The sequence below is a fragment of the Epinephelus fuscoguttatus genome, linkage group LG15 (genome assembly GCF_011397635.1).
Source record: "Epinephelus fuscoguttatus linkage group LG15, E.fuscoguttatus.final_Chr_v1".
Lineage (NCBI taxonomy): Eukaryota > Metazoa > Chordata > Actinopteri > Perciformes > Serranidae > Epinephelus > Epinephelus fuscoguttatus.
Genome location: NC_064766.1, coordinates 9,815,588 through 9,843,219, shown reverse-complemented (window position 1 = coordinate 9,843,219; position 27,632 = coordinate 9,815,588). Strand labels below are relative to the sequence as shown.

At 39.9% G+C, this 27,632-nt stretch overlaps 1 protein-coding gene across 3 annotated transcripts in view; it reads left to right on the top strand.

Moving 5' to 3' along the window:
* The window catches only part of carmil3 (capping protein regulator and myosin 1 linker 3), a 116,220-nt gene that overhangs the window by 33,689 nt on the left and 54,899 nt on the right, over positions 1-27,632 (top strand). For all 3 annotated transcript variants that reach the window (XM_049598872.1, XM_049598873.1, XM_049598871.1), the window contains exons 10-16: positions 2,940-3,015; positions 7,668-7,756; positions 9,760-9,854; positions 12,175-12,261; positions 16,323-16,432; positions 19,782-19,859; positions 26,757-26,833. In XM_049598872.1, coding sequence (XP_049454829.1) covers positions 2,940-3,015; positions 7,668-7,756; positions 9,760-9,854; positions 12,175-12,261; positions 16,323-16,432; positions 19,782-19,859; positions 26,757-26,833 — 612 coding nt within the window. The remainder of the gene's footprint in view (positions 1-2,939; positions 3,016-7,667; positions 7,757-9,759; positions 9,855-12,174; positions 12,262-16,322; positions 16,433-19,781; positions 19,860-26,756; positions 26,834-27,632) is intronic.

Genomic DNA, 27,632 nt, shown 5'->3' with positions numbered 1-27,632 from the left:
CTTCCCTTAACTTTACCCACAAGCTATTAAATAATCTAACAGGCTTATTGCCGTGAAATGTTCTGAGCACAGTCATGCACCCAGTGAGACTTTGATTTGAAGGACCCCCTGACCTTTTCTCCTCCAACATCTCAGGAGAAACTCTCTATCTTCGCCCTGTTCCTTGTAAAGTCTAGGAATATCAACATCACAATCCTCTTTTGTGCATATTGTGGGCTGTAATAAATGTTGGTGCCTTTAGGGTTTGCTCGAAGGTCATATTCAGATAATAAAGTTAGTTTTTTTTTCATTATTCCCTGACTGTCCAGCAGCCAGTCAAGACCTGATATGCTCCAAAACGGACATGGATGTGGGCAGCTCATGCCCGCATGGTTTGTTTTAGAACCCCACTGCATGACTGCTCAGATGAACATGTTCACACATGTAGAGTCAGAGCATACAGTCTGTGTAGTCGTGTATTTTGGGTTATATGCAGATGTCTGTGTGGGCAGGTGACTGAATTTGCATCACACTGAACCTTGCAGCCACAGTACAATACTGTATGTGTACGTAATTTCTGCTTAAAGAAACTGACAATTGGAATTTAAGTGTACTTTTGAAATACATTAATTATTTTTATTGCCCGGAGTTGGATAAGAAGATCCATACCACACTCATGTCTGTATGGTAAAATGAAATTGTAGGCAGTTAGGTTAGCGTAAAGACCATAAGCTAGCTGGGCTCTGGTGTAAGGGTGACAAATCACACTGCTTCTTATGCTGTGTTCACACTAAGAGAGACACAGTAACAACAGGGCCAGCTACATTTTAAAGATGTTGCTCAAGAGCTAGTTGACGTATTTGTCATACTTGGCTTGTGTGTGTCTGCTACTTGCAACAAAGCAACTTAACTCAATGTCATCTGAAGTTTGAGGTGAGTCAGAAACTTTTACAGCCAATGCAATGAACGGTTCAGTTATACTTTCACTGCGCCTGGCGTTCTGCTGCTCCGTCTGTGCCTAGAGTACGCTCTGTGCATTGAGAGTATGGTGCCATAAATAACCGAACGGTATATATATTCCAATAGCGCTCCTAATGAACGGTACAGAATCAATACGTGGTGGCAGATTTTATTATTGTGGCGGGCCTTTGTAAATAAATAAATGTGTGGGAGACCCTGGACTTGTGGTCCTTTGTTGTGTTGCTTGTAGTGTGAACACAGCATAACGCTCAACAATTACTTCCTGGAGTCTTGTTATCCCATGATGTTGCCAGGCAACCAGTGCATACTCTGCTGGCTCCAGGAAGGAAGTGCCTGGCCAAGAAATAGAGTGGTAACCCCCAAAAAAAAAAAGACACAAATTAATTTTTACACTTCAGATTAAACGAACTAGATATAATGTGTTGATTAGAGAGCTTTAGCAGAGCTGGTAGGTGGATTCTATCACTTTTTAGCCCGAGCCAAGATAACAGTGTCACCCATTCCCGCTCTTTATACTAAGCTAACAGCCTTAAGGCTAGCTCAAAGACATGAGGGTGGTATCTGTTTTCTAATCTAACTCTCCCCAAGAAAGCAAATAAGCATATACCCCAAAATGTTGAATGAATTTGCAGCAGCTGGCAACCCTTAGTACATTCACATCATACATGTAAATAGGAGTCAAATTGAAGGGTAGCTGCCTACCATCTTAATTAAATAATTCTTTAACTCACCTTAAACCTAACCCTTCCCTTGACTTACATCAAATTCTAACCCTTACCCTAAACTTTAATCTAACATAATCAATTTAATTCTAATTTTAATCTGAACATGAGATCCCAGCGTTTAACCCAAACTGATCTGTGTGAAGAAGTTAACAGGGACAGATTGACCCCCTGTACCAGCGTGTCCTCATGTACAAGTACAAGACGACACATACACACCAACACACCGTATGACTGAGTGTGACATCATAGAGGTCAATTACATGTCCTGCTGTCAAAACATGAATCAACATTCAGTGTTGATGATGAATCCTGACATGTGCATCATCTGCTCACACACACACACACACACACACACACACACACTCAAACACATGGACTCTGCTGCGTCAGTCAGAATGGACTGGTCTGATGGCTGGCATGGTAATGAAAAAGGAACACAGCCTGTAGCCATTTTACTCCTCTGAGATATACTGTAATGTCCTGGCTACTGCAGTTATTGGCAACATGACCCTCCCTGGCTAGATTACACTTTCTCTTCCTCTCTCTTTCACTTTGTATTTTCCTTCTGTCTGGCTATCCTTTCTTCCTCTCTCTGGGCTTATTCTCTTTCTCTGTGCCCCCCTCCCACTCTCTGTGTTGCTGCTTGTTTGTCAGATGATGTATAGCAGGTGTAGCGGCAGTGTGGCTTTAGTTGGGCCTTGGAGGATTCTAAAACTCTCTCTCTCTCTCTCTTCCCTCTCTTTCTTTCTCCCTCACAAACACAAACAGGATGGTCTGTGGGCTCTGTGCCTGTTTGTGTAGCAGTGGATGTAGCAGCGTTTGAGGTCTGTAGCTGGGATCAAACCGTGGCTTTATTGAATAATCCACTGACCCGGCCATCGATCTTTACATCTTTCACTCTTTTTTTTTATTCTGTGCTTCTCCTCCTCAGCAAGGCTGCAGTATCAGTCATCTTTTAGAAAGCAGCCCTGCCCATAGTGTACTCCCTGTCACAATGATGAACTGCTTTTTTTTTTTTACCAAACGGGGAGAAAAGAAAAAGTTTGGCCCACGATAATGTGAATTTATGGATCAATGACATCAAATGGTTTTGAGCAGATGGAGTTTGCTAATTTAAAGAGTTTAATTTTATCTCTAATATGTGTGTGTGTGTGTGTGTGTGTGTGTGTGTATGTGTGTGTGTGTGTGTGTGTGTGTGTGTGTGTGTGTGTGTGTGTGTGTGTGTGTGCGCGTGCGTGCGTGTCTCCATTTCAGGGACTTGGCGGTGATCGTGGCAGCCATTGCGTACAACACCTGGTTCACCAAGCTGTACTGCAAAGACATGCGCATAGTAACTATCTATTTTTTTTTAATCTTCCTTACTTATAATACTTCTTGCCAGAGCTAGACCACAAATCAGTTTTCATTTTTTAATTTTCCTCTCTTAATATTTACTTTGCTGTCTTGTGTGTACTTTGTCCTTTAAAAATGCTTGAAAGGCCTCATTAAAATCTTTTTACCTGTTGACGGACATATCTGTGTGCGATCCTCAAACTGTTTTTGTTCTTGCTGGATATTTATTTGGACTACGCACCAGGAGGGTCAAAGCGCAGTGGTAATTTTTGAACGATACATTTATTCCACTGAAACATCTTTTTTTATCTGCTCATTTGGCCGACTGCCGTCCAAATGTGTATAAAGAAATTATGGTTCCGTGATTGGTTAGCATTTTCTAAGTCAACTTGAATTAATTTTCTGTTGGTTTGGAACAATGCATCATGTACCTAAAGCCTCACTAAAATGTTGTTTAATCTCTTGAGATTATGTATTGAATAAAAATCAAGTAAAGAAAAGCAAAATTGAAAGAGGAGGAACAAGAGAGAAGCATGCCTCAGCATAGATTTATGTACCTTTTTATAACATGATGTGAATTTTTAGTAAGTATTCATAATATACATTAGAGTAAATGATATCCATCTGAGGTGAACTACATGAAAACAGTCAAACAAATAAAATTTTTTTGAAGGGTATTAGAATAAGTGTATTGGTCATTAAAACACCTCAATACTTGGTTTTGAATTTTTAAGATGCCCTGTGGAATTTTCTTGAAAACAAACAAAAGCTGTTGCAGTCATTATTCACCAAAACACTGTGTGTATCCTTCTAGTTAAACAAAGTCATCCAGTGCCTTCCCTTCCCCTTCAAACATTTGTAAGGCTGAATTAATGTTTAAATCCTGCATTGTTTACACCCAGGGTTACGAGCTAGCAGTCTTTTTCACTGCTTTTGCAGGCACATTGTTTGCTTCATTGCAAGGTACTGCCACCACCTGTGGATTAGTGGAGCAGAATTAAAACAGCGTCAGGAACATATATCACGTCAGCCATATGCTCATATGTGGAATTTGGCATATATATATATATATATATATATATATATATACACACACATATACAGTACAGGTCAAAAGTTTGGACACACCTTCTCATTCAATGTGTTTTCTTTATTTTCATGACTATTTACATTGTAGATTCTCACTGAAGGCATCAAAACTATGAATGAACACATGTGGAGTTATGTACTTAACAAAAAAAGGTGAAATAACTGAAAACATGTTTTATATTCTAGTTTCTTCAAAATAGCCACCCTTTGCTCTGATTACTGCTTTGCACACTCATGGCATTCTCTCGATGAGCTTCAAGAGGTAGTCACCTGAAATGGTTTTCCAACAGTCTTGAAGGAGTTCCCAGAGGTGTTTAGCACTTGTTGGCCCCTTTGCCTTCACTCTGCGGTCCAGCTCACCCCAAACCATCTCGATTGGGTTCAGGTGCGGTGACTGTGGAGGCCAGGTCATCTGCCGCAGCACTCCATCACTCTCCTTCTTGGTCAAATAGCCCTTACACAGCCTGGAGGTGTGTTTGGGGTCATTGTCCTGTTGAAAAATAAATGATCGTCCAACTAAACGCAAACCTGATGGGATGGCATGTCGCTGCAGGATGCTGTGGTAGCCATGCTGGTTCAGTGTGCCTTCAATTTTGAATAAATCCCCAACAGTGTCACCAGCAAAACACCCCCACACCATCACACCTCCTCCTCCATGCTTCACAGTGGGAACCAGGCATGTGGAATCCATCTGTTCACCTTTTCTACGTCTCACAAAGACACGGCGGTTGGAACCAAAGATCTCAAATTTGGACTCATCAGACCAAAGCACAGATTTCCGCTGGTCTAATGTCCATTCCTTGTGTTTCTTGGCCCAAACAAATCTCTTCTGCTTGTTGCCTCTCCTTAGCAGTGGTTTCCTAGCAGCTATTTGACCATGAAGGCCTGATTCGCACAGTCTCCTCTTAACAGTTGTTCTAGAGATGGGTCTGCTGCTAGAACTCTGTGTGGCATTCATCTGGTCTCTGATCTGAGCTGCTGTTAACTTGCGATTTCTGAGGCTGGTGACTCGGATGAACTTATCCTCAGAAGCAGAGGTGACTCTTGGTCTTCCTTTCCTGGTCGGTCCTCATGTGTGCCAGTTTAGTTGTAGCGCTTGATGGTTTTGCGACTCCACTTGGGGACACATTTAAAGTTTTTGCAATTTTCCGGACTGACTGACCTTCATTTCTTAAAGTAATGATGGCCACTCGTTTTTCTTTAGTTAGCTGATTGGTTCTTGCCATAATATGAATTTTAACAGTTGTCCAATAGGGCTGTCGGCTGTGTATTAACCTGACTTCTGCACAACACAACTGATGGTCCCAACCCCATTGATAAAGCAAGAAATTCCACTAATTAACCCTGATAAGGCACACCTGTGAAGTGGAAACCATTTCAGGTGACTACCTCTTGAAGCTCATGGAGAGAATGCCAAGAGTGTGCAAAGCAGTAATCAGAGCAAAGGGTGGCTATTTTGAAGAAACTAGAATATAAAACATGTTTTCAGTTATTTCACCTTTTTTGTTAAGTACATAACTGCCTTCAGTGAGAATCTACAATGTAAATAGTCATGAAAATAAAGAAAGGGCATTGAATGAGAAGGTGTGTCCAAACTTTTGGCCTGTACTGTATATATGTATGTGTATATATATATATATGTCCCGAGCTGAAGCACACTATCCCAGGAATCCTTGGAAATTGTTAAGGTAGTGTTGTTCCAGAAATGCCTCCGATACTGCCTAAAATGTACTAGGACATTAAGTTGAGTCGAGTCGACAAGTCATTTGATGACATCATCACATTGACACAGCGGAGGAAAGTGAAGTATCTCCACACATGTGATGTGTGTCTGTCAAGGCCCGAACATACTTGGGCGGAATGTACGCGGAACGGACTCTGTGGAGGTCCGCAAGCCCTGTGCGTGCAAAGCTCAGATTTTACGACCATGCGGACTCCCCATGTATTTTACACATGGCAAGGATTTTTCACGGACATTTTTACAGGAAACTCCCAACGCGGAAGTGCGCTCGACTATGAAAGCCCGAATGACTGTGGACATTCGTTGCAGAGTCTGCTCCGCTTATAGTACGCTCCTACCGGGACTTGTGCCACTGACGTCGACAAATCGACTTTTCTGTTAATGCCCTAGTTTGTACCAGTCTGATATTACGTAATTTAGTATTAAACTTTCACACCAGGTAAAATAACACTTCATCCATCAAATCAACTCTAGAAATCTGCATCAGGAGGGAAAAAATGAAATGTCTTACTTCAGCTACAATCACAACTCAGTGGTCATATTTCAAACAACACTGAATGCAGTAAGAAGAAATATACACCTATGGGTTCCAAACCTGAATTGGTTAGTGTATTATTTTGGTGGTATGAATAATTAGTAATGCAAAAAACCCGCCACTTAACATTAATCAACTAACAACCCGCGAGACATGGGTTGGGCAGGAACCGGAGTATTAGGTTAAACATAGCAGTGCAATGTGAGTACAGTGTAGGCAATTGAAGTACAATTGAAAAAAACCAAAAACAAAACAACTCTGGTTTAGGATATTTGTCAGTGAATAAATGCTACAACTCCTAAAATCCCAAGCCAAGTTACCGTGTCTTGTTTGCCACCTACATATTAATTTGAAGGGGGTTAAGTTACCAAGCAATGTTAGTGAGCACAGTCAGCTTCTCACTGGAGCTTGACAAGGCTAACTGAGGGTGGACTGTTCAGGCCAAAACACACTAGCAGCAAACGCTGTTGGTTAAAAAATACACCCCTTTTATTTTCGATGTACAACCCCACACCGGCTGCAGCTAGACGAGTGGCGGTGCTCCTGGACGCGCTGCCCTGCAGCACTTTATGCCACTGTCCTATTTCCATCTTCACCATCCCCAGAATTAAATGCATTTTTCCCCCACTGGCTCTCTGCTTGTACATACCAGCTCCCATACCAGCTCTTTTTCTCTGCTCCTGTGGCAGCTCAACTCTTCTCCACACCATGGATGTATAGAGAGAACTTGAGAAATATTCTGAGCTAAACGATTAATTTGGGGCTTTCCACACATGATTTTAGGCTAACTCAATGGTGGAAGAGGTACAGCTGAACATCCTTTGTTATTGAGATTTATTTAGAATTTAACACAAAAACTCCACAATTGGTGTCTGATTTTGTATCAGATCTTGATAAATTCTAGCTGGTACATGGAAGTACATGACATCTCATTTTTCCTGCTGAGTCCGCCTACCTCAGACCAGGGAGAAGAGCACAGAGAAAACAAGAAGTACAGCAATCTCTTGTGTCAAATTCTCACATTGTTCTTGCCTTTGCAGAAAGTCTTGTGTTTATGTAAGAGTACATTGTAGGTTGTGTCCCTTATTTTGGCTCCCACATTGAATTCATAAGTCTGTAGCTTTCGTCTGTACATAAGGCTACTTAATTTGATTTTTACTAAACATAATCAGTTTTCTGTTGCTTCTGATTACTGCTTGCTCTTCACTGTCCCTGCCTTTACTCTTCTTCAGTTTGAAACTTTTGGTCACAAGCCAATGTATTGTTTTGTTTTGCTTGTCTCCAGGGGTCGGAGGTGGTGGACCAGGTCCTGCACACAGTCAGCAAGTCCAACAGTCTGGAGGAGCTCACTCTGGAGAATGCAGGACTGAAATCGTAGGTTTCCTCTTCCCTGACAGTATCAGCCCTGTCTGTCACCTCTCTGTTCATCTAATTTCCTCTCCATTTCTTCCTTTCCTCACGCCCTCACCTCTCAAACACTCCTCCACCTCTCCTCTTTTGTCCTTTCTACTCACTTGTCTTTTCTCTCCCCTTTCTTTTTCTTCTTTGCTTGTATTGTCTCTTCTCACTTCCATCTCTTTCATCTCACCTCCTCACCTTAGCTCATCTCACCTCCCCGCCTTCCTCCCCTCCTCTGCTGTCGTAACCTTTCCAATCCTGTCTCTGCTCTTTTCTCTCTCTCTCTCACCTCTCTTAACCTCCACTTTTTCATCTAATAAAGGTCCCTCCTGTCTGCCTTTGGCAGGTGTATTGTTTCCCCACCGAAACATTAGTGAAATTTTGGGCTTCACCTGGCAAGACTTTTCACCTTCTATGCATGGCTAGTATCATTTAGCAGAGCAGTTTCCTTATTTAGTATTAATTGAGATGAATTGGCTGCCTCGAGGCAAGATGATTTACTGCAGCATAATGATGAGGTTACCAAGTTTTTATACTTTCCCTGTGTTAAATCATTTCCAATAGAGAGGGCAATTATGAGAGGCTCTCCACAAGCACTGCACCAAACACACACAGTGAAGCAAAAAATACCAAGATACCGTATACCATGTAAGATACTTAAACAGTACGGTATATCAATGAAAAGTTTATGACTTAAGACTCTCACTGAAATACACGTTTATCTTTCGTCACTTTAAATGCATGTTTTAAAGGGTTTAAAGGGATTTGCAGGCACAAATGTGAAATTACAGCACAGTAAGAAAAATGTGAGCATTTTCTTCCAAACACTTGTTTACAAAAACAGAAGAAAGTAAGTTACACTAATCCTAAATGCACATGCTCAGTCTTGGAGGAGATTTTTTTTCTGAAGTGAAGGGGGTTTCCTTCCAAATCAGTCTTTGTCAACTACAGTGAATTATGTTCTGAATGTGAAGAAGCTGCCTTAATTGATTTTTTTTTTTTGTCCACTTTAGGGCAGTGGAGCAGTCTGTAAACAAAACAGTGATGCATTAGAATATGCTAAAGTTGTTGTGGCTAAATAATTAGCAAACAATTGCCTATTATACATCTAATAGACGCAACATAGGCATTTTAGTCTCCACTAGCTCCTGAGGGATACATCTGGCTCTACAGCTACTAAATGTGACATTGTATTCACCATTTAGTCACAGACTTTGCCTTGAGAGCGACAAGAGTGAACCAAAACAGTAAATTTTCAGGCTGCAAAACCAAAACAATGCAGTGAAAGACACTAAAACGCCCCATAGAGCATGCATACAACGCTTACATATAATGTGGAAAGCCCCCCCTTCAAACTAAATTAATAAAACCGCCATTGTAAGGCTGTGTATCTTTTGAAGAGTTTTGATAATAGTGCCAATATGATACTAGAGTATCGAGACACTTTTTTTTGTATGAACCCCTCAAATGAATTAGAAAACTAGCAACAAAAAAAAACAGCAAAATAATTTTTTAATCAGGAGAACCTTGTCCAAGACTATGTGAACAAGATTTGACCCTCATCAAGCATTTACTGGAATTTTTCTGTATTTTTGATACTTTTTGGGACATTTTTCCAATACAAAGTACTTTAATTCCCAGCTCTACACCATCTTCCAGTCCCTGGTCATACAGGTTTCATTATTGTCCATTAAAAAGAAAAGACTCAACTGTAGGTGTGCTTTTTAAAATCAACATCCTTTACATTCTACCTTTACAACACAATTGTGCCTACATTAAATGAACATTTCTGCCAAGGGACAATACTGCTGCTTGAGTGGGATATTTTACAGTCATCACCAAGAGGTGTAATGGTGAAACTTTATCAGGTACATTCAAGTGAATTGGGGAAATCTCTTCAGTGGATTCATCCAGTTTTTGGGGTCAGTATTGAATTTTTACAGGAAGTTTAATTATCCTTTTTAACATTTTCTCTCCAGGGATTTTCCGCAGAAGATGGCGTCTGCGCTGTCGGAGAACCCAGCTTCTGTGATTCATTCCCTCAACCTGGCTCATAACACACTAGACAACCAAGGTACCGGCCTGGACTCTGTGAACTCTCTCCCTCCTACTGCTGTCTCTCTCAGGGCGCCACTGATTGTTCTTTTGCTTTTACTTCGCTGGCGCTTTTGTTTGCTCTCAAAGAATTCAAAATCAATGTCTCTCCACACAGAACCTTTATTTTCTTTGTTTCTCTTTGTTTCTCTCTTTTCCTCTCTCATCTATCTTTCATGCTACATGTCTATGAAAGGTCCTCCTCTTTAGAGAAATACTTTTATTTTTTCAGTCTCGCCCACAGCTCACCTCGCAGACTGAACCTCTTAGTATGATCACTCCATGCACTTATATAGAGAAACGTACATTTTAATTCTGTGTGCGTCTGTCACTGGTGTAAAATATTCACCACTATACACCTTTCTCTCCCTCTGCCTATTTCACACTTGCGATGGTGTGTGTATGTGTGTGTACATGTTATTGTATGCCAGGGTCAGGCTTTGCATGCATGCCACTATCACTCATTAGCTAATTTCTGTCCTCCTGTCTGACACATGTCACTTCCACTCGCTTCAATAGATTCTTTGTGCTCACACTTGCCACCCTCTGAGTGTGTGTAAGTGTGTGTGTGTGTGTGTTTGTGTGTATTAGTATTGTATTGACAGTATACAGACTAACTTTATTGCGACTACAGCCACAAAATTGCTGCAGCCTTGACCACCATCACAATAATACCCATAATCACAGTAAAGAATGACCTTCAGTGCTGTTCACAATGATTGCAATGTTCCTTATGCCTTTAATGGCAGTAACAGTTCTGTGCATACACATTCCTGCGAGAACAAGGAAACAAAGTTTGCCACTACAAAAGACAAAAAAAAGAAAATGAACCCATTCCATTTTTAATAAAGCCGAGCCTTTCATATTATTATCATCATGGCTGCAGTGTGTTTTATCAAATTGCAGAGCTGGAACTAGGTGTTATGCAATCTGGCTTGGCGCATGGTATTTATATGAGTTTGTTTCTGCACTGGGTATGTGGGAGAAAGTGAGATTGTAAAGTATGTTGGTGTGATGTTTTTTTATAGCTGTAGTATACTTGTGGGTATAGGTTGTATATGTGTGTTTTAGAGGGGGTGTATTGAGAGAGAGGTCGCATTTTAACTTGACACTATGTGGCAAAGCTCTGTGTGGGCTCATAACTCTAAACGTGAATGGGTGAAGGGCTGTAAGTAATTATTATTATTGACTATGTCAGCTATTTTCATGACTAGCTGATTCATTGTTTGGTGTGTTAATAACACAAAACAATCAAGAATTTCCGGCACATTTTCCCAGAGCTTAAATGCAGTGTCTTCACATTGCTGGTTTTGTCCAACCAACATTCCAAAATCCAAAGATTTTCAGTTTTTTATCACCTCTTCCATCTCCTTTTAATTTAAGGAGCAATGCGAAAGATTTAGGGGGTTTTAGTAGCATCGAGCTGTGAGGATTGCTGATGTCAACCAGCTGGAACCTCTCCCAATTAGAAGTACTTCATTTTTCAGGAAGTTTTTACATGGAGCCGAAATATCTGCAGCGGTCTCTAAAACAAATGGACCGGGTGATTTAAATTGGTAACAGCAATGAATAAAGCAGTTTCGCATTACAGAACAGTGTTTCTCCAACGCTGTTCAACACGTTGCAGATGGGCTGCTAGCCAAGCATCTGCTAATGTGTGCTCATCTATTTTCTCTGATGACTTAAGATCCAGACATTCAGGAGATTTTGATCGGGAGCCGATTTATCAGCAGGTCTCTTTCTCTCCAAAACAAACAGACCTGGTGATTTGAATTGGTAAAAAAGACTCAATAAAGTAGTTTCACATTGGGGAAAAAAAAAAAAAAATCTATTATTCCTATGCTGTCACTGGGGCTGCTAATGGTGGCTGACGTGAAAACGCGAATGGCCCTATCTTAAGCAATGTTTGGTTTGTCCATTCTGGGCTACTGTAGAAACATGACAGTGCAACATGGCAATCACTGGGAACGATGACCTGCTCCCTATGTATATATAAATAGCTCATTCTAAGGTAACAAAAACATGGCAATTCTTATTTTCAGGTGATCATACACTAAAGAAAACATACTTATTATTATATTCCATTTCTGCCAATATATCCCCCTAATTTATATGCAGTGGACCTTTAAACAAAGGGTCAATAATCAAAAGAGTTGCAGGTTTATTTGTAGTTGATTAAATAATCAGTTAAACAATTTTTTTGTCCTCGGCTTTGGATGTGTGATTTTTGTTATTAAGTGAGGCCTTTGTCTTTTCTCCTCTCTTTGTTTACTCTCCTTTCCTGCCTCTTCTCAAATTAGGAGTCTCCAACCTGATTCAACAAGTGTGTCGCCTCAACAAGGGACTGCGACTCCTTAATCTCTCAAAGACTTCCCTTTCCTCCAAGGGTAAGAGTAGCTCCTTTTGCACACAGCAGCCTCTGTGGCTGATCCAAACACATTTTTTACTATTTTTAAAAATAAATGAATGAAAATTTTGAAGCTGGTACAAAACTGGTGCATCTTGCTCAAAGACGCGTCAGTACAGTAGACACTTTCTGTGAAGCTGGGTTTGAAGCCAGGTTTTTCTAAGAAACAGTTGTTTTAACCACAGAACTGCTTTGCTGCCCCACAAGCAGTTTTATTTGGGTTGGTATTCACTCACATAGATAAACAGGCACATGCATGTACAGTATGACCTATCTACCAAATGATAATCAGGTCAGAATTATAAGTAGTTGATCTGTTTTTGTCCCTTAAAATCCTACGTAGGCATTAGTGCTGTGTCCCAATTCTATTGCTTTTATCCCACACAATACAACCATCCACGAGTATTACAGCAGATTCAAAAGGCTCATAATGATACAAATGTAAATCCATACATGAATAGCCTCATCATAATAGTATTTTTGGTCATTATAGTATATTTTGTAGCCTCTTTTGTTGCAATTATGGGTAATGATGTTTATCTGGTTTAGCTAAAATGATACTTTTATTTCTTACTGAGCCACAGAAGAGTAGTATGGTATAATACTGTTGCACTTACTGCGCAGAGAGACAGCAGGCTATAGAGCATGGACTGTTTAAAATAGTGGATGTAGTTTCTGGGCCTGAAAAGTGAAACCAATGCTGAAGTGTCTTAAACCTGCATTCTTTCTATTTAATTGCCAGTAGGGGGCGACTCCACTGTTTGTAAAAAGAAGTCTGATTATATAGATGCTCACTTGATTTATTACATCAGTAAACTTCCAAGTCTTTGCAATACAGTATGATGTTCACTTTGGAAAGTATGGTCTCATTTATTCTCAAGTAGATGACAAAGCAGGGTATGCTTAGGGCATGGCCAACTTGTGATTGAGAAGTCGCAACCATGGCGACCTGTCAGTCAGGATAGAGGCATAGAAATGTGTGTCCAGAGCCCTTGAAGATTCATCCCTAACACCTCCCTGGGTTCATGCTCTCGTCCAAATATGGTCACTGCTGGCTCCAAAAAGATCAAGATGGCGACGGCCAAAATGCCAGACTTGAGGCTTCAAAATACTTGTCCACAAACCAGTTGATGATGTCACGGTGGCTACGTTCAGTTCTTTTATAGAGTTTATTCTAAAGAGGTAAAGCAAAAGAGCAACGTCAAGTGAATACTGGCCTGTGAGACAACCATGGCTTGGCTATGCTGAAGCTAAAAATCCATTTATGTCAGTAATTTTTCTTGAGTTGATGCCTCCGATACTACCTAAAATGCGGTATCGGGTATCCGATACCACGTAATGCCTCACGTCATTACGCATATGCATGCTACAGGCAAACGAAACAGAAATGGAGCGGAGTTTAAAAAGCATTCTACTGTAGCCTTTAAAATGTCTTTTTTACCAAATTGTGTGGCTGCACTTTAACCTGGGTCTTAATCTTTGTCAACACTGGATAATAATTATTGGCATTCATTCTACTATTATGTTTTTATTTCTTAATATTTTACGTAGAGTTTTAGGAGTTGAGACATACAACAAGTCATATCCCATCCATTTTTTTTATGCGCTGGCATCGCATCGGTACTCGGTATCGGTGGATACCTAAGGTTCAGGGATCCGTATCGGGAAGGAAAAAGTGGTGTCGGTACATCTCTAAATTTTTATGTGCGATTGGAAAAAAAGAAAAACTGACATCTTTGATTCACTTTGTTAACTAACACATGTAAATGAGGGAGTAGCTAAATTCTATTATTGTGGAGAAAATAAACAAGAAAAAAACAGCGCTAATGAAACCACCATTTGACTCAATGGAATTTACATTGGTGTGCTTAAACTGTCTTATGCCTATATTTAAAAGCATTAAATTGTACATTTAATTGTTATTTTGCAGGCATGTCCGAAGTTTAGCCCAGGGGCCAATTGTGGCCCGTGGGCCAATTTTAAACAGCCTGTGGCTTCACTTTAAAAATACAGGTACTACATTTGGCCTGCTGCACAGCATTGGTTCATCAAGCAATATTACATTTTTCCCTTCACCTCACAATAGCAAGACTATCATACAGTTTGTAGACGTGCATCAGGCAGGAACTAATCAGGTAGGATTAATGTGTTTTCATAAACAGATGGTAAACAAGCAAATGGAATGGTTTCCTAGCAGCAGACATTTCCTGCTAGGTAACAGACATGGCCACAGCAAAGAAGCTTAAAGTCGACTGCTGCATTCAGGAGTTCTGAAAAGTTGAGTACTTTTCACTGGAAAAAAGTTGTGTTTGTCCCGTTTCTATGGGATTTAAAAATAGATAAATAGATAAATAATGCATGTAATGTGAGAAGCAGCTTGCGCCCAGGTAATTTCACATCTAATCTGGCCCCCATTCAAAAAAGTTTGGGCACCCCTGTTATATTGGTCATAGACAAAATAAATTATATTTTCTTACACAAACAACAAAGAGTTAAAATGGACAAGACAGCTAAAACAATACATTTAACCAGTTATTAGATACTGTGGATATCTTTACATTCTGGGTAGATAATACGAAGGAGTATCAACTTCTTATTTGCTTTCTGTGGCAAGAATTTGGGGGCTGAAATAACCAGGCCGAAACAGCATAGAATGGAGGCATTACAACCTTTCTGTCTGTTACACAGTTTGCCGGCCACCTTGAAAGCTCAACCCTTTTTTTCCCTAACTCCTCTGCCTCTGTAGTGACTGCTCTCTGTCTTTGTAAAGCAGTATGGCTGTGGAGGTGTTGAATGTAATTTTAAGGCTGAAAGCTGAGCGTTGTGTGTATGCCGCAGACTATGACCTCAGTACCCTGTTAGTGTACGTTATGAATGGGAAAACCACATTCTGTGCGATTTAAAAGACAGTGGGTTGACACAGTGATTCAGGGTGGAATGCGGTGATGGTGCTGACCTTGAATGGTGGGTGTAGGTATGACTTTGCAGGGGCTGAGCATTTTTTGTTGAATATTTATAGATCTCTCTCCGGCTCCCCCTCCTTCCCCCTGTCACTGTAATACCTACACATATGCCGACACAAGCACACACACACACACACACACACGGACACACCTGGGCCTCACACGTTGTCGCTTAGATGTGATCAGACATGCAAATAAGCAGAAATATTCTATATGTTCTAACAGATTTGACATTGTCACACCAATCGTATGGTTTCTAAAAGTCTGTACTTCTAGCAGAATCAAGCAACTGATAGATCAATGAAGGGAGGGATTAGACATCCTGTCCCCTCTTCCCCTCATTTCGCTCCTAATCGCTATAAATTAGGGATGAAGAGCTTAGTGCCTTGCCAGCTTGAGTGCAGCACATGCAGTAGCTGGTTTCTTCCACACACACACTCCGCAATGTTTGAGAACAGAGGAAATCATTTCTTACAACTGCTGGCTATAATCAATGATAAATTGTCGAGTGAATAGCACACACATCAATGATGGTCGTAGACTTTTTTATTTGTTGCTGCTGCTAGTTATTTCTCCGGTGTTGTTTTTGTGTCTTATGTTTATCCTCAACATGCCATGGCATACTGTGCTTTGCATCAGTCTTGCAGGGTGAGGATTTTAATGAGGGGCTCCATCGGGCCTTTGGGTGTAATTGTGTAGTGATCTGATTTGAGAGAATGATTTTCTTTTGTTTTGGTTTTCAGAGTACACTTAGATACTGGGATACGGGGAAAAAAAGTGGCTTGCTCCCTCCAAAAGCTCTTTTGATACCAGCAAGCCATAGGAGCTCACTAGTCTCTGCTCAATTATTATTACTTTTTCCCCACATAGCTTGCTCACCGTCTCCCATTATGTTGTTTTGTATTCATTAGTTGCTAATAAGTCACGTCCAGAGCATTAAATTGGCCCATTGGAGGAAAAAAAGGATGATTATAAGATAATTAAATGACTCAAGGACGCATACAACTTGTTTATCCTAATTCCCCATCCCCTCTCCCTCATTTCTTCCCCTCTATCCTGTCTCCTCTCCTCCTATTAGGTGTGGTTACTCTGTCCCAGGCATTGTGTTCAAGTGACGACTACTCTAACTCTCTGCTGCATCTGGACCTCAGCAAAAACCCCGGGGTTCTATCTGGAGAGGACGCCACAGTGAGGAACACACATACAAACACACAAATAAAATATTGGAATTTTTTATGTTTCCATCCACCTGTTTTTATGCACATTTTATAGTTCTGAAAAACGTTAAAAATAACGTTAACTGACATGGAACATTTGATATTATATTGCAACAAAGTACAATGGAAACAACCTCAGCAAATATTTTATAACATACATTAAGCATGTAACAGGGTTAGGCGGGTGCAGAAAAATTCAAACCAGTTTTATATAAAGCCAAACACCGGACATGATGGGTATACCAAATTTTTCTAGGTGTCACATTTACTCAGCAGACGCTCCTGAGTGCAATATAATGACAGTGAGTTTCAACAGCAAGTGAGTGAGTGACTGTGCGTCGCATCACATGACATCGGAGCTCTGTGTCCACTCTGTACGCTTCCGTTACTTCATGTAAACAAATCACATAAATATTAGCTGTGTGTGTGAGATAACACTGGAGACATAACCACTGAAAAGATGGGAGGGTAGCCACTTGCTATCTTCCTACATTTGTAATGCTATTTTTTAAGCAGAAAATGCACATACTATGTTGTGATATTTTCTAATAAATGACATACAACATAGCCAACAGCAAGCAGATTGTGTTTAGCGATGATCATTTTCCTTACCAGAAACTTTTAGCTACATTGCAATCTCTTTCCAGCCAGCTGCTACCTTACTTTTGTTTTTGCAGTCAAATAAGAGGGAATCATGTAGATAATCCCTCATTTCAACTTCATGAATCAGCTTTCCTCGTCCATTGCGACGCTTTAAAGGCAAGTGATGGGAATAAATAGAAAATGGTGTCTGACAAAAGTTAAGCTCAAAAGGGCAGTACTGCATCGCCTGCAGCCAGTTTGGACATCTTTTTCATAAGCTTCAAATCCAAAATGTTACCATATTGCCACAGATTTAGTTTTCTTGACAGACTAACTCTGCCATGTCTTGTCTCATTAAGACACATGACGGTCCTAGTAAACAAACACAACATAGCTGCTCTGACCCTCCCATTTCTCCTGAAAGTTGATCTCCTTCATGTTGCTGACACTGGCCTGGGCTAGGCAGCAAATTGCATATCGACTGTCAGTTATGAGTGACTCAGTTAGTCTATTTCTAAACATAATATTATGTTAATCATGTTGTTATTTGGCTTATTTCTTATGCAATACAAACTGGATTTAGCATCGTGTTGCCATCAGCACAGGTTGCTGATGTAGACTGCTTTTGAATTTGCCAAAACATATCATACTAAAAATGTCGGTTGAGCCGCCTTGCATAAAATCAAACTGGTTTCAGCCCGTACACTGGACCAGATTGGTAAAATCGGAAATCGACCCAACCACAGCATGTAACGTGAGCATACAATGGAGAAACGAAAAATGCTGCAGACGAACCATCAGATCTGCACGGAGCAATGTTGAGACAATAATCTTCCTCAAATCAAACATGGAATCAAACAGAAATACTTTATCTATTAGGCTTGGGCGGTATCTGGTACACAATGTATGATGGTATTTGTGTTAATACAGGAAAAAACAAAACAAACGTAAAAGCTGAGCTATTGGTGGTAGAAGTCTTTGTACCATGTATGTCATTGTCTAGCCAACAGTGCTGATCTGTTTCTCATATCAGAAAGACAACCAACACAGGTCTTGCTTGTTTTAAATACTTATGGCCCATAGAATATTGAATAAATAGGAGATAAGCACCCTTCTTGCTGTAGGACCCAATGACACTAGTTGCCTCAGTGGATACTGACACATCAGTAGGCTGAACAGAGATGACATGTTGAATAAAATCACGTGGCTAATAAACTGCTTCTGTAGTTAGAGGAAGTCATCTGAAGAGGCATATTACATTATCCTCACCACTCACAGTCACCATTTTTCTCAGCTCAGCTGCCTGTTTCACCAGTACAGACTGACCTCTAGTGGCGCATGCTGTGCACTACAATACATCGCCTTAATGCAGCATCTTTGTATCAGTTTAATAGAAAGAGGCGCATCTGTATTTTTGACGGTATTTAAATAATAACCTTCGCGATATTTGAATACCTCAGTATACCGTAGTACCTTGATACCACCCACACCTAATATCTGTATATTTTTTAACATGGTTTTCCACACCTTTTGGTTTGACTTGTAACCTTCTGAAATGGTTTAATGGCATCTAATTGGAGAATTTGCACCACCAGCTGTTTTTCTCAATGTTCTTTCATTACTTTTACATAGCAGATGTGAATAGAAACAATGTGAATGGAAACCCAGCCACTGTTTTCCCACATTTAATCATGGGTAATTTAATAGGGCAACAGAAAAAGACCCTTTAATGTCAAAGTGCAGACAGATTGCTACAAAGCGATCTAAATGAATGACAAAAAGAAAATACATGCTTGCATCAGTATTGGCTCCTTTTTTTTTTTTTTGCAAAACTGCTCAGGCTCTGTCAGGCTGCACGGGGATTGTGAGTGAACAGCATTTTCAAATCCAGCCACAAATTCTGGATTGGATTGAGATGTGGACTCGGTCGCTCCAGGACATTAACTTTATCTTTACCTGTGTAGCTTTGGCTTCACGCTTGTTTTACAGAAAAACAAATATTCTCCAAAGCAACAGGTTTTTTTAAATCAGGTTTTCATTTAAGATTTCTGTATTTTTCTATGTTCAGTTTACTGTCACAAGCTTTCCTTCAGTCTACTGCAGAGATGCATCCCCACAGCATAATGCTGCCACTACCACACTTCACACTGGGCATGCTACAGTACAGTATGTTTATTATGATTTGATGAATACAAAGCTCTCGTCAGACCACAGAACTTTGTTCCAGCAGACTTCAGAATCTCCCACATGCCTTCTGACAAACTGTAGCCCAGATTGTGTGTGAGGGTTTTTTTTTTTCCAGAGTGGCTTTCTCTTTGCCACTCCTCCCATAAAACTGTGACTGGTAAAACAACTGGCTAGAGTTGTCAGAGGTCTCTTGGTGGCCTTCCTCACTGGTCTCGCTCAGTTTTTGATGACAGCCATTAACAGCTGTGCCATGCTCCTTCCCATTTATTAATGATTGATTCAACTGGGATGTTCAGGGTGCAAATTCTTTTTTTGTAATATCTGTAACAAAGATAACTTTGTAGATATCTGTCTTTTTCTGTTGAACAGTGTCCAAAAGCCACATTAAATCTACAAAATTCAAAGTTATAAACTTTAAAAAAAAAAAGAAAAATTCCCATAGGCAGTGAATACTTTTTATGACTTTTGTATAATTTGGTATATACAGTATATTGCATATATATATTTGTCATATTCATTCTCTAAAAGACACTCTTGTTCTTCCCGTGCAGAACCTGTACCTGTTCCTGGCCCAGCCCAACTGCCTGGTTCACTTGGACCTGTCTGGGACAGACTGCACCGTGGACTCGGTTGGTACTCATCGTCTCTGTTACAGTCACTATCCACACATCGCTGTCTGATCTCATCTCAAGGATGGGATTCAGGCCAAGAATCAGGAAGGGGGTAGCGTCCTGAATATGAATTGCCCACCACAGAAAAACAATGTTACCTCAGTAGACTCACTGTCTTTCTCAGAGCTCCTCTGTGCATAATGCTCTGAGTGATGGTTAAAGCTCTTAGAATGCACTCCAACAGAAACATATAGCCGCTTATGAATTATACAGACGATACATTGTATGAATAGCATACAACAGCCTTTGTTGAACGTGTTTGTTCACAGCTTTGTCACTTCAGAGAGATGACTTCATCCGTGTTGTTGCTGTGTCTAAATTTAGCATGTCTGCCAGTGTGACAAAACGGTGTCTTACCGCATTAGCAGATACGCTAACATCTAAAAGGATGACAGAGCCGTCTCTCTGAGAGAGTTCAGTGACCACACTTGAATGTGTCTGCCCCTGCTGGTTACTGCTGAGATGGCAGTTCTTCCAGGTTCACTGTGAACGTTCAAGACTCAGTGGAAAATCACTTGAAAGTTACAACTGTACTCAGGAGGTTTTTAGTGTCTGTGTCCCTCTGGAAGATGTAGAGGTTTGTGAAAAGAGCTGGCTGAATGGGAGGTCACATTTATTGTTTATGTTGTGTCACTGCTGCTTTGTCAGTGCTGTATTGCTGCTGACAGGATAACGCGCTGTAGGGACATGCAAGGTTGGATGGAACAGACATAAATATCATTGTGTTCTCTGCTGCTGGGAGGTAAGAGGTCAGAGAGAGAGAGAGAGAGAGATCCACTCTGAGCTCTGCTGCTCAGTGACACCCCAGCAGGGCGAGTGCTTGCTAACATGGAGGATGGTGTCTAAACTCCACACTCACTATATTGCCATGATGCTGCATCATATTACAAATCAACCATATTTGCTGGTCTTCAGGTTTTAGACCATCACATTCACCTACTTAATTAAATCCCATTGTTGATTAAATACTTTGTTCCTCTCAGTGGTGGAATGTTATTCAAGAATATTTATTGGAGTACTGTACTTGCGGGTTTGAGGTTCTTGTACTGTATTTTACTTTATTTGAGTGCGTCCATTCTATACTTGTACTTCACTACATTTTAGAGGGATTTTTTGTGCTTTTTAATCTAGCATGTTTGTAGCTTTAGTTAACTTGCATATTTCTCAGATTATTTTTTACCCAAAACATAGAAGCAGTCTCTGTGCATTGTTCATTAAAACACTCCCTCTTATGAAGTATTTTAATCTGTAATTGAGTCAAAGTTCTATATATTTTTTATAATAAAAGGTGAAAAAGAAAGTGCAGTAGGATTATTTGAAACATTTTAATGAGAATTTTCCAAAATCGACACTTCCTGATTCTTGTGCTGCAACCTGCCTTATTCTTTCTTGTTAATATGTATAGCCCCTTTAAAAAACACACTTACAAAGTGTTTTACAATAAAACTAAGCACATTTAAAACACAAGAAGAATGAAACAAACTAAAATGTCATAAAATGTCACCAAAGGAAAAGATAAAATAAAAAAGACCAAAACTCAAATCAAGATAATAAGTGACATTTAAATCAATAATATAGCAATAAAATGGACGGGTCAGATAAAAACAGGATATGCTCTCCAATAGATGTACCTTTTTTGGAGAAACTTAAACAGACAGTGACTCAGCGACCCTTATATCCTCTGGCAGGTTATTCCAGAGCCTCGGGGCCCTGATTGCAAAAGCCCTGTCCCCTTTAGTCTTCAGTCTGGGCTCTTGAACAAACAGAGGACCTCTGTCCGAGGATCTCAAGCTACACAAAGGTTCATAAGGGAATAAATGGTTTGAAATGTAATCTGGAGCCTTAAAAGTAATCAGTAAGATTTTAAAGCCAATCCTAAAACAGACAGGAAGCCAATGTAAAGAAGCTAAAACTGGTGTGATGTGATCGTACTTCTTGGTTCTGGTTAAAAGCCTTGTGTCTGAGTTCTGTACCATCTGTAGTTGTTGCAAGGTTTTTTGATTAAGACAAGAAAAAAGGTTTTGCAATAATCAAGGCGCGAAGAGATAAAAGCATGTACGACAGTTTCTGTATCTCGAAGTTAAAATTGATCTTATTTTAGCAGTATTTCTGAGGTGATAAAAACATAATTTGACAAGCTTAGTGATATGTTATTCAGAACATAAATTACTATCAAACAAAATTTCTTGCAACAGGCTTTATGGTATGTGTTGTGACAGGTTGTTCTGACACTGAAGTCTAATGAAAAACTAAAACTATAATTTTTTTGAGGGTGGCGGCAAGAGTGGGGGGAATGCAGTGGCAGTTAACCCCCAACCTGCAGTAAGAAAAAATACATACAGTCCTCACACATTAATGCAACAGTGATAATAGCTCCATGATGTGTGTGTAACACTACATGGAGCCATTCTGTATACTGAGTACTTTTCTAACTTAAAGTGTATTTTGCTGACAGTACTTTTACGACTTCACTTTTACTTACGTAAGGTTTTGAATGCTGAATACTTGCAATGGAGATTGTTTTACCTTGTTATATCACTAAGGATCTGAATACTTCTGATAACTTTCACCCATGTGTTTCATTTCCCACACTGCCTTGCACTTTACTGTGCATGTGTTTGCTTTCTTCCTTGCTGCACTTCACTCGAGCAGTTTTAAACCCCAAGAAGCGGGCAGCTTGTCAGGCAGGAATCTCTTTTAGGAGGGAATGGTCCACCCCGTGAAACTTATCCTCCTCCCTCCCGTAAATGTGGGCCATGAATTTTGTATTGAATTATGTGCATGAGTGGAAGTCATTGCATCTATTCTGCTTTATTTGCAAGTTTTCAAACTTTGTCTCGCCCCTGTATCTCTTTAAAACTCCCCTTGAGACCAAAAGAGTGCTCTCTGTGATAGCTGCTTCATGTCCTGTTTTGCTAATTGTCATTTATCCTTTAGAGGGGAACTGTCTGAGGAAGAATTTGTCTTTTTTAGTGTTGGCCTGTTGGATTGAATTATTAAGTTCCTGTTTTAATCTGCGTTGATGTACCGACAACGGTCGATTAGTCAATTTCCGTGATGGATCACACTGCCAGGATAAAATGGATTTGTCCGACAGTTTAACCTCTCGCAAGTGATGAGATGCTACTTAAAGTCTTACGAGAAATTGGGTTTTGATGCCACTCATATTTGCCTAAAGCTTTCTCTTGTCTAATAAACAGACATATATCATCTTTATTTCAAGATTAATTGGGTCACAGATTCCTGGATATTCATTTTGGTACATCCAGACCCTTGTTATTTGAACGCGAGCCATATCTCCACAAGATGAGAGCTTGATTGGTTATGCACCTTGATGGATGGTAGATGAATTGCTGTATTGCTGCATGATGTTACGTTGATCATATAGGCAGGGAAACCTTGGGTGACACAGCATAATTAATTTCCTACACAGGCTTTGAGTGGCTTTTTTCCCCCATATTTAATGTGAAACTCGACAATTGATGGATATTTAGTGTAACAAATTGAAGAATGTAAGAAATTAATTTTTCCGCTGGTGTGGTTTCAGCTTGATTCTGATTCAGTGTAATACAATTACTCTTCTTATTGCCCATTTGGTCCTGCTATCGGGAATTCGTAGACTTTCTCTGACAGATGAGCACTTTCCGGACACACTTTGAAAGACTGGTGGAAATACAGTGTCTGCTATATTTCACTCAGCTGCTGGAGCTTGGGGGCATTAACCCTAAAATGGGCAAGAACGGAAAATTAAGTCACTGTTCTTTTCCCACTATTAGGACTTAAATAACTCACTATTATGTTTTTTCTTTTCAGAATGTCCCAGTTTTCATTTTCATTAGTGCCCATTGTGGGGAATAGATTAAAAAATTGGGAAAATTGCAACAACTTTTAAACATTCCAGATCTCTTCTTATCAATGCTGGTGGCGTGACTCAATAAGTGTCAGTCTGTCTGTCTTTCCCAGCAGCTCCACCATGAGGCTGACGTCTGTGGTTTTCAGTGAAATGTCTCTAACCATTGCATGTATTGTAATGAAATGTGGTACACACATTCACGTCCCCCTCAGGATGAACTATAATCATTTAAGTGATCCCTTTACTCTTTTCCCGTAGCACCACCATCAGGTCAAAATTTCAGTCTGTCTAATACTTTGGTGTATGATCAAACTCCTGCAAAACTAATGACCCAGTGTCCCAACAGCCTCCTCAGCTGTACTTTGTCCAAAGGTTTTGCATACTAACTAGAGCTGCACAGTTAATCACAATATTATTAAGACAACTATATGTCCAAGTGCAATATCACAATTGCAAGAGCCGCAATTGTTTGATAAAGGTAAAATTTGCATACATTAACATTATAGGTAAAGCATTGTGTGCTACAGAGATAACCTGGGCTTCAAAGCATATTCCAGGCATAAGGGAGCATGTTTATTTGGTACAGACCCCAGCAAAAACATCACGTCATCATCATTTTTATATTATTATTTTTTTAAATTAAAAATGAAATGCAAAAATTACCATTCCGCCTAAAATCCTGACTTAAATCACAATTGCAATTAGTCAAAACAATCACACTATGATGTTTTTTTGCACATTGTGCAGCCCTAATACTAACATGCTAAACTAAGATGGTGTCCACAGGTTAACTCTACCTGCTAAGCATCAGCACTCTAACATTGCCGTTGTGAGCATGTTAGCATACTGCACCAAACTACTGCCTCACAGAGCTGCTTGGATGGCTGTAGACTATTGGTCTTCATTTAAACATTTGTTTAAAAAGCAGAACCTTTTTCTTACATTATTATAATTAAACATTGTGTGACCACGAATACAAATAAAAGTCAATATCTCACTGGCGGTGGAGGGTAACGAAAGCAGTCCTGAACATTTTGTCCAGTGGTGATGTGAAGGCTAACTTTGCATTTCCACATGTACTCACGATGAAGGTCTAGTCATTGAAGCACACCCTGCAGTGACCTTTCCCTGAATTGCATAGAGACACTGAGAGCAACCCCTCCTGCATTCAAAATCCTACTCCCAAAAGTACAAAAGTAAAACCAGGAACACGTGCTTCAAGTATGAAACATAAAAGTATGTGTTCTGCCAAAGAATGGCCCCTGTGACTGAGATATCATTAAATATTACATCATCAGCTTGTCAGTCCAGAGGCATCAATGCGTTTGTAGTATTTTGGTGTTGTAATTGGTTAAGATGGAGCTAGTAGTTTGCAACCTAGGGGTCAGGCCCCTTTAAAGGGTCTTAACATAAATGTGAGGAGTTGTCTACTAATGGGAGAGAAAAGAAGAAGAAACAAAGTTCAACCATTTGAATTCCCTTTTCTGACCTTTCTCTAGTTCTTATATGAAATATTGGATAATTTTTCCTCGTCATACCTTAAACTGTTATTCAAATAAAACCATCTGACAAGGTTGAAAGGAAAATCTCTCTTTGGTGAAACTGCTTACAACACATCTACATCTTACATCAATGTGACAGTTAGTCCCAGACTAAACACTGCATTTCTCTAAGGGCTCACCAGCCAAACATGCTCAGAACCACTGGTGTAATCTTTAACAATACATCATATTTCAAAAGCTGATCATATGTTGTATGTTAAATATGAATCTGAAAGGTAACCAGTCTCTAAAGCAGACAGATAAATGTAGTGGAGTAAAAAGAGTAATATAGACCCTCTGAAATGTAGTGGAAAAGGAATATTACATGACATGACATGGAAATACTAAAGTACATGTTTACAGCTGATCCCAAAATGAAGGGCCAAATCCCCCTATCTGCATTTCTCACTGAGACACCAACATTTAGTGGCTCAGACAAAAGAACATTTTAGAGTTTAAGAACATTTTAGGGTTGCTTTGCTTAACTCAGAATCAGAAATTGATCCCCAAGAGGAAATCATGAACTGCACACAGTTGTAATGTAGCATCTTAGTTAACACACAGATATTTTTTAACAAACTTGTTTTAACAAATAAATACAAATTTTAAAAAGCATTCATGACTTTTGTAAATTGAAGATATTATTACTCTGTAGTTAAAATAGCATTGCATCAGGTGAAGAGCACATTATAATCTATTTAGGACTTGAATCTCAAGGTTTAGGACTTAGGATTTCACTTGGGAATTTTCAGTCTGGACTTGGGACTTTATTGCAAAGACTTGAGACTTACTTGTGACTTGAAAAACAATGACTTGGTCCCATGTCTGCTACTCGCGGCAGATAATGAACAAACAGTCAGTACAAATGTCTGTTTGTATTCCAAGTTTCCATGTTCCTTGGCAGTCACACACTGTGGATGCTCAGTGCACGTGTGTGTGTGTGTGTGTGTGTGTGTGTGTGTGTGTGTGTGTGTGTGTGTGTATGTGTGTGAGAGAGATGTATTAACCTAATGACAAAGGTCGTATTATCTTGTACAAATCCTAAACATATGGCACAAAAAGAATCAAACAAATCCATAAATAAATTGCAAAGACTGCTTTGTCCTGATTTGACCAGCAGTAACATCTCATTTGTTCTGGTCCATTGTTTTTTTTTCCACACTCCAATCTGCCGAGTCAGGCTTTTATGAAATTCTATTATTTAATGCCATCTATAATGCTAGCATGATACGTTTAGGGACATTTTTATCGAAGAGGCTCCTGCCAAGAATGATATACAGCCGCATCATTTTTTTTGGTGTGTTCAAATTGCATTTGTGTCAGCTTTAATCTGTGCCATAATCATTTGTGCAGTGTTCAAGAGCCAAAATAACTGTTATACAACACACTCACATTCACTGTAGTGAACACAGTGCAACCCATTTATCTCTCTGTCTCTCTCTCTCTCTGTTTCTCTGCCAGTTGTTTGGGGCCTTGCTGCGAGGCTGCTGTGCTGACCTCTCCTACCTGAACCTCTCCAAGAACTCCTTCTCTCACAGGTGGGCATTCACCTCAAGTGTAAATCCCTGTTAAATTATTGTCTTTACTATTATTATTATTTTTTTTAAGGAAAAAGGACATTTGTTTTCTTCTTCTGACTCAGCCAAATAGCTCTGGATGAATTCCAGTTAGGAGGTGCGGAGCAGAGCGAGCATCATCATTTATTTTCTGCTGTAGATTAGTGTTTTAGCCCTGGACCTCACTGACGGAATTAGCGTGCACGCTCGGCTCGCCCCCCTTAATTTGTTCTGGCTCGCCACATATATATTTATATATACAGTATGTGTGTGCAGAATGTGTTCCCGTCTGTCTTAAACGTACACATGTCTCTGTTTGCTAACAAGTTTTCCATCTGTCACGCACTTGTTTGCATGCCCACAAGTCTGTTTTTGCGTGCGAAAGTATGTATGTGTGTGGGTGCATGTGTGTGTCTGTGTTTACCTAGCTAGCAGGCAGAAGCGGCTGCGGCTCTCATCATGTCGTGTCCCCCAGGAGCCCAGGAGCTTCCCTGCTCAGCATATTACATTACAGAATTACTGAGAAAGAAGTCGGTGAAAAATGAGACTAATTTTAGACGTGAATTATTGTGCCAATCCCCAGGCTCCCACGCTTGCATTTTTTTTTCTTGCGCTCTGTTTCTTTGTATCTAATGTATCTCTCAATCCATCTTTTACTTTTTGCATCTGTCTGGCTGCACCCTTCTTCCTTCATTCTTTGTTTTTATGGTGTGAATGTGTGAGTTCTTGACCACACAGCGTTCTCTTTTCTAATAGGAATTTCCCAGCATTCCACCCTCCT